Here is an 8,030-nt window from a genome sequence, read left to right on the forward strand (position 1 = left end):
GAATTTTAAAATTTGGGATTTCAGGATTTCAATATATCACTAATTCGGAAATTCGGAATCCTGGGTCTTCAATCTTCAGATACTACTAAAATCTTAGATTTTTGTATCCCTGTTTTCGAGATCCCGATACCAAGACCCATAGCGTATCCTGAGAATTTCGAGATCCTGGGATTTTCGGAGTGCCGGAATTTCAGGATCCTGAAATTTTTGGAGTCCCGGTATTTTCAATGTTCCGGGATTTAATGAAGAAGCACATGCGGTTTACATGGGAACGAACTGTTCATATTACGCGTATTTCATCCTTAATAATAATTTTATATCTGATAAAGGGAAATCGGATTCTTTAAACGTTGTAGCGGATAATAGGGGAATGTTGTCATGGTTCGCACACAGTGAACCTTCAAACAACACAAATTTCCTCTTTGTTTGCAAGGAGCTAGTTCGTCATTTCTCAGCCATAAGATAGATTATTATTAAGCTCATGAAACGAAATGAGAAATGGTAAGTCAACTCTTTGCAAATAAAGAGAAAATTCGCATCGTTTGAAAGTTCACTCTGTGCGAACCCATCAATTGGTTGTAACGCCGGATACGTGGATACTTTGGCTAAATCTAGTACCAATTCACCCTTAATTTATCCAATGCCTACTTGTGGCTATTCTGGGAGCCGTATCAAGCACCTTCTCAACGAGAAGGTGGCCAATGAACACAAAAAATACTGGGCTAAACGGCCGGGACTCCACCGTGCTATGCTAATCTTAGAACCAGATGGAAAATGGAGAAAAGAGATCCAAGACCACAAAAAAAAAACAGCTAAGAACGATAGTTGGCTTGTCGTTGGACACTGTGCTTTTGGCTCCCAGTTAAACGCATAAGTACCTATAGGTATTAGCACAGATGAGATTTACCGATATTGTCTGGAGGATGAAGAGGACAAAATATTCACATCCTGTGCTACTGTCTGGCATTTGAGATATATCGGATGATATCTCTGGGCAACTCTATTTGCCCTGCCTACGTCATCAAAGCATCCCAACCTGGAGCTTTACTATTGGGCTACGTCAATGGCAAGCGGGGTTACCGACACCAAGTTCCCTACTCCGCAAGAAGTAGGAGACAACGGACAAACACACAAGTGTGGGGTAGTTTGAATTTCCCCACAGTCACAGACGACGTTACATTCCGAAAAGCCCCATCGCCACTTGATGTCTCTTGATCGCGCTACGCCGCTCCTCAAACGATTGAGAGACTTCCACGTCGTCCAGTTTTAGTCACCACCAGGGGGAAGGCCTTCCCTTAATTCGACAAAGTCTGGTTGAAAGATTTCCTTCCACAGATCAAGTCTGGCCTCCTTCGAAGATTGGTCAAGTGGTTTAACTGAGTGGCAAAAGCTCTTGCGAGACTTCAGCCTTGCTCTTGGTTTTTTTGTGACCGTGTAGAAGATGCATTGGTTCGGAAAGAACCTTGAACATCTCTCTACTGGAGATGATTTGTCATCTCACCCGTCGTGGACCAATTCCTGCTAAGGGATAGAGTTTGTTCACCGGAGTGCCCTTTAGGCAACCTGTTACTATACGGGCCATACGGGCGGTATCGTTAAGAGCGACGTGAACTTTCTTAGCATGCGCAGACCTCTCCCATACTTCAGCTGCATACTCTGCTACAGAAAAGGATAGCGGAAGAGCAGACGTACGCATCAGTTTCGGCTGAGCTTCCCACTGAGCGTTAACAAGTTTTCGCAGTAAGTTACTTCTTATTTTCATTTTGTTTTTAACATTGCTGCAGTGGGTCTTGTATGTGAAAGTTCTATCGAGAGTGACAGCAAGATACTTGGGCGTAAAATTGTGCTTCAGAGAATCTCCTTCCCATCTTACATTCAAGCGAGTTGTGGCCCACTTGTGACGCAGATGGAAACAACTTACCTCTGTTTTAGAGGGATTTGGCTTTAGTTGGTTCTCCTTGTAGAATTTAGAAAATTCCACAAGACAAGTCTCAAGCTGGGACTCTACGTCTTGAAACGTGTTTGCCTTAACAGCTAGAGCCAAGTCATCTGCGTACAAGAAGGCCTTGAATGGAGACGGCAGTGGCTGATCATTTATGTAGATATTAAATAAAATTGGAGCCAAGACACTACCTTGCGGTAGGCTATTTTTTTGCAGTCTCCTTCTGCTTTTCAGACCACAGAACTCAACAAAGAATCTGCGATTCTCTAAGAGAACCCCGATCATCCTTGCGAGGCCGTAGTCATTTGTGAGATTATAGATCTTGAAAAGGAGAATTCTGTGGTTTACTCTGTCAAAGACTGCCGAGAGGTCAACGAAAGCAACACCTATGATTTTGCCTTCCTCAAACCCGTCCTCAATGTATTGAGTGAGTTTCAGTACAGTATTATCCTTTGTTAAGGACACCAAAATCCAGAATAGATTAACTATGGATAGATTAACTTGTCGCGCTGCCCGGGCCTGCTTTTGGGAACACCTCAAAAATAAATGATAAGTGTGATGTCGGGTTAGGTAAGTAAGGTGCTTCAGGCCAGGCCAGCTGCAGATTTGTCTAATATCAAATTGGATCTTGATGTCATCTAGGGAATTAATGTAAAAAATATTCATTCATCAATTTATAAAAAAAGCTCCTACACAATTAACAAAGATAGGATGGAGAAGTAGGAAATTCATAATGGCTCGATGAAAGTAAAGTAAAGCAATCAACGGATTCGATTAATTTAAATTTTGATACACGTGTAGTTTAAGTCTAAGCCGCACATGTACACGTACTCGTAAAAAAAATCATGTTAATTCGAATATTGAAAACTCTTTCCGACAATTTCTAAATAAAATAAAAATTATGAAAATACTAATTTAAGTTAACATTTCCAATGTACAATTTTAAAGAGAGTCAACTTGACTTGTATGCAGAGTATAGAATCTGAGCTAAAGGATTCATTTGTCTTCATACACTATGGGCTTCTTTTCTCTCCTTGAACTCTTAACCTTGTCAAAAACGAACTCTCCTGAAATGGTTGGCTGCGAAAACGTTGGGTTGAGAAATGAAAGAGGTTTGAATTGTCGCAACGAAACGTGTATTGTTTCACTTTTCAAATGGATACAATAATTCCATTGTGATTGCAATAGAAGTATGATTACAATTGGTAATTGAATAAGAGAGAGCGTCTTTTTGCATAAAACCCTTTTCCTCATTAAAGGCCACCCCATTTGACCCTTTCCACCCACACAGAAGGGGTTGAAATTTTAATATGATATAATATGAAAAGAGTTTTAGCCATGGTAACATAATAAATTAGTTTGAAATATTTTCTATCCCAATTCTGGAGTTGCCTGAATTTGAGGAAATTGAGAACAAAAAGAAGATGATGTTGTGTGAAAATAGTTTAGATTTGCAACAAAGAAATAAGAAAAAAATTTGTAAAGATGAATAAACTTTTGGGTGAAGAATTGGGTATTCATAAGTGATCAGTCTGTTTTATTTTCACAAGAACACCCTTCATAATGATTTGGCCATGTGCTTTTTCTGAAGGATGACTCTAAGCCTGAAGACCAACCCTCATTTTGTTAATTCTAATACCAAAATTTTTAGTTTAGAGACACTAAGGAGAATTTTAGTGTGGGTCATAAAGTACATGAAATAAACCTTTTTCTAAGGGAAAAGTTCATAAATTGTTATAAAAACCTTGTCGGCAAAATACCAACAAAATACCTCAATGTTTCGAAAGAAAGTTCTTCTTATTTTTTTTCTTTTTCTCTCGGATGGAAAAGAAGCAAACTAATTAAGCACTGTGCAAAATTTCATTAAAAACTCCATTAAATATTGAATAAATATAATTGATGTTTTGGAGCCATACATGTTTAACAAGGTGTTTTAATTGCTGAACAAATGATGTGGCAAACAATTTCATAACACCAAGCGTTTTAATTAAGCAACAATGGTAGACTATTTGCTAAGAATTGTTTTAGAATATTATTTGACAATTTTTGGTTATTCTTGCGATGGCTCAAGGAAAAAAACCGATATTAATATTTATAGCCAGGGAGTGAGGGTTCATTTCACCAGCAATAGAGATTTACCTTCAACTACGACAATAATATAATATTCTTAGGGGATTTTATGGTGCAGCAGTTGCAGGTCATTGCTAAAGGGTGAGCCTCGTGTCCCTTCTTCAACAATCAACAGAGGTGCATGCTTGTAATTTTGTGAAAAGAACTTTGAAAAGCTCGCACTATGAGGATTAGGTAGATATACATGAAGGAGGTGGGGGGGTTGATGCTCCAATTTCTGTGTGGATCGAAGGGATACACGCGCAAAAAATCGATTGAAAATAGCAGCGAAATGGCCAACTGAACACCAAGAGCTTCGCGAGAGTTGGTAGTTGCCCGAGAAACGTTCTCTCTCCCTTACCAAAGCCACCGAGGGGCGTAGCTGCCGGGAAGCCCAACCCATAAAAAAATGTGCCGGACGGGAACGGCGTACGAGAAGGAGAGAAAAGTTGACGAAGAACAATACCATCAACTGTTGTGCGTGAGATCGTTCAGTTTAGTTGAAACTGTTGCAGAGGCAAGACTTATTCTTCGTCCAACCGCAAACAATCGAACTCTCCTTTTGCATTCCTTGCTGAATTGCTATTGTGCGTATTGTGTATCAATTGTTACTCCAAAATTTCACAAACTAAGTGATATCTTTAGAACTTGAACATTCAATCTCAGTGGATAAGCAAATTTTCCTGTGAATGCTGGTAGACTGTTACTGATATCTGTGACTAGTGCAAGAGATATAGTGTAGTTATGACAACCCTTACCCACCCTCACTATGGATTTCCCCTGTCAATGGGTTTGGACATACCCACACCCGGAGACTATGCACCTACATCGAACCACAGTCCGACGGACATGAAACCACGAATGGGTTTTCCACCCACATCAGCCAGTCTCACCGTCAGCCAATCACCAATTCAGACACCCTCATCCCAGGCCGGACAGACCCCTACATCGGGTGGTACGTCAACATCCCCAGGCCAAGAAGGTCACATTAAGCGCCCCATGAATGCCTTCATGGTATGGTCAAGGATGAAGAGGCGTCAGATTGCCAAAGACAATCCCAAGATGCACAATTCGGAGATCTCAAAGCGTTTGGGGGCCGAATGGAAGTTACTTAATGAGGCTGAGAAGCGCCCCTTCATTGACGAGGCGAAACGCCTCAGGGCGCAACATATGAAAGAGCACCCTGACTACAAATACCGCCCCCGCCGGAAGCCCAAAAATCCACTCGGCTCCAATGGACCATCGAGCCTCCCACTTTCAATGCAGGCTCCCGGAAAGGCATCCCTGGGTGCTGCTTACAATCCCTTCCACCAACTACCACCGTACTTTGCACCAAGCCACCCTCTGGATCATTCCACCTATCCCGTGCCATATTTCAGTGGATTTGATCCCCTGACCCTTAGCAAATTGCACCAGAGTCAGACTAATCAACCCACCGTCTTGGAGGCCCAGAAAGCACCTCAGATGCCCGCCACCAGCCTAGGATCCTTCTATTCAGGCATCTATGGTGGAATATCAGCAGCACCTGCCCTATATGCAGCCCACACCGCCAGCAATGCCTACACATCGTCAGTGAGCTCAACATCACCAAGTTCAAGTCCTGGCACAACCACCTCACCAATGGACATCGCGGATACCCTCAGGAGGCCCGTACCCGTCATCTACTAAGGCTCCTGCAATTGGGACCCTAACCAACATCGACAGACTGGACAATGCAAGACATTAAGAGCACGTGTAGCTCCTAGAGAAAGAAACCTCATCCTATCTCAGACATTCTTTCATCTTCGTAGGACTAGGAATACCCTAGATGCGTTCAAGTGTAGAGTATTTAAATTATAGCAACACCTAGTTAGTAATTTTTAATTATACCTCCTTTGTGTTATGTCCAAACTGTCTCTTATGCTCATCTTCAACATTTTCTGTAAATATAACTTTTGAATCCTTTCAGTCGGTACCCGACACCAAATGAAGATGAGCACGAGACTTAGTGTTAGCGTATCAAAAATTTAGGTATCTAATCATTGCATTAATTTACTGTTTTCTATTTGCAAGTGTACAGGAGATTATTGTAAAAAAAATACAACTTTGTAGACTTCTTTAACCCAAAAACAACAAAGACCCACTTAACAATTCAATTAGCTTTATTTGTTGGATAAATTTAGGATACCTACCTAAATCCTAAGCCCTACCACCCTTCTTTCACCCTCCTATCAGGCCAACATTAGTGTTTAAGGCAAAACAACCAATGTTGAGAAGTGACAACAAAAGTAATTGAAAATAAATTAAGAATGAGCTGAATGGTATTTCTTTTTCTCTCTATGGACTAAAGCCATGTGAGACAATAGGATAGAGAAAAAAGGATTGTATTACGTTCTTTTTAACTGCTGCCTAAAGTCTCAAAGTTACTTTTTGTTCTGACAAAACCACCCCTGAAGACTATACACAAGCAAAAAAAAACATTTTTCTGCGGAACTCATATAAACTTCCTATTGTTGGTTTTGCCTATGTGCCTTCTTTCTTGCCAAAAACTTGAGGAATTGTTTCTGTGTGACTTAGGAGTGACGGAAGAAGCTGATAGCGTTCAAGGGAAAATGGTATGCAGAACAAAAAAAAAGGTGCATTTTTGTCTCTAACATCCTCCACTTCTTTTCCTCTTTCTTCACCATGAAAATTTTGACACATTTTTATGATACACACATGAATAAGGAGGATGCAGAGGATGAAAAGGTAGACAATAAGGTCCGAACACAAAAGCCAAGGACAATGGGGTAAGGAGGAACCTTGGTGAGAAGTAACGATGTGATTACGAAGAAGACTCAAACCAGTGGAGACGCCTTGGTCATGTCATAGGGGAAGATGGGGCAATTTCAGAAAAAAGGTTTTAGAGAGAAAGGTAGGCTAAAAACCTTCGTTATTCTAAAGCTGTAACTAAGTTCTATATCCACTAAAATCAATAATTTCGTAGTGTTTTCAGTTTCAGTTGTGCATTTTTTAACAAAATTGCTATTGTTTTTCTAATTATTTCTATGACAATTCTGTCACCGTCGTATCACATAATATAAGATTAATACTGAGAGTAAGAAGAGACGGAAATGAGGTGTAGAGTATGCAAAATTTCAAATGGAAAATACGTGTTTTAAAAAGAGTGCACGGAGTGCACTCTAGTGAAATAATACGATGAGTAAGATATTAATGTTCGTATCAGCCTTCTAAATTCGAACACTCGGGGGTATTTTTGACATTTTTCACCTCCCAAATTCGAACGATTTTTTCAAAACTAACGAAACTTATTTCAAATTAAATTGTACTTTGAATCAAATTTCCGTATTTTCTCACAAGTCTTAGTGGAAGCATACTTCCTTTTCATTTTATTCGATCATAATGTATGTAAACATTCAGGAAGAAGCATATAAATATGATTTTCATTCATCAAAATTCGAATTTTTTAACATAACCTCACAGTTGACATTTTGAATTACTAATTTTTTAATATACCTCACAATTGATTCAAATTTGAGAGATTCAAATTTAAGAGACTACTGTACAGTAGAGTCCCGCTCTAAGCCATCGCTCTATAGTTCACAATTTATCGACCGATAATTTCAAAACACTGATTTTAAGTTAGGTTATGTTTTTTAGTACGCGACATGAAATTTTGTCATATTTATTTTAATATTTTTGGCAAACTTTATTGAGTAGTTGGGATAATTGTGATCCATAATGAAAAGAGCGAGAAAAAGTACCACAATCGCACAGAAAGTGGAAGCCGTCAAACAGTTTCATTACTAAAAGCCGTTGATAATTTAAAAAAAAATGACATGGACTATAGTGCGACCCAAGTGTCAAATCTGGAACCAAATATGGACTATAGCGAGACTACTGTAATTTTTTTCTGAATCGTTTTACAGGCAATTCGAGCAATTTTCCATGCGTGACAACTGTGATTCGGTCAATTTTCGAGCAATTGTATTGCTGCCAA

General features: G+C 39.7%; 1 protein-coding gene across 1 annotated transcript; it reads left to right on the forward strand.

Moving 5' to 3' along the window:
• Nucleotides 1-4,549: 4,549 nt before the first annotated feature.
• On the forward strand, nucleotides 4,550-6,349 carry LOC129803495 (SOX domain-containing protein dichaete). The gene has a single exon (XM_055850095.1). It carries the CDS (start codon nucleotides 4,796-4,798, stop codon nucleotides 5,717-5,719), a length of 924 nt encoding a protein of 307 aa, XP_055706070.1. The 5' UTR covers nucleotides 4,550-4,795; the 3' UTR covers nucleotides 5,720-6,349.
• The last annotated feature ends 1,681 nt before the right edge of the window (nucleotides 6,350-8,030 follow it).

The sequence above is a fragment of the Phlebotomus papatasi genome, chromosome 2 (assembly GCF_024763615.1).
Source record: "Phlebotomus papatasi isolate M1 chromosome 2, Ppap_2.1, whole genome shotgun sequence".
In the NCBI taxonomy this organism is placed as follows: Eukaryota; Metazoa; Arthropoda; class Insecta; order Diptera; family Psychodidae; genus Phlebotomus; species Phlebotomus papatasi.

Coding starts and splice junctions, on each gene's coding strand:
- LOC129803495 (XM_055850095.1), top strand. CDS start 4,796: ATGACAACCCTTACCCACCCTCACTATGGATTTCCCCTGTCAATGGGT.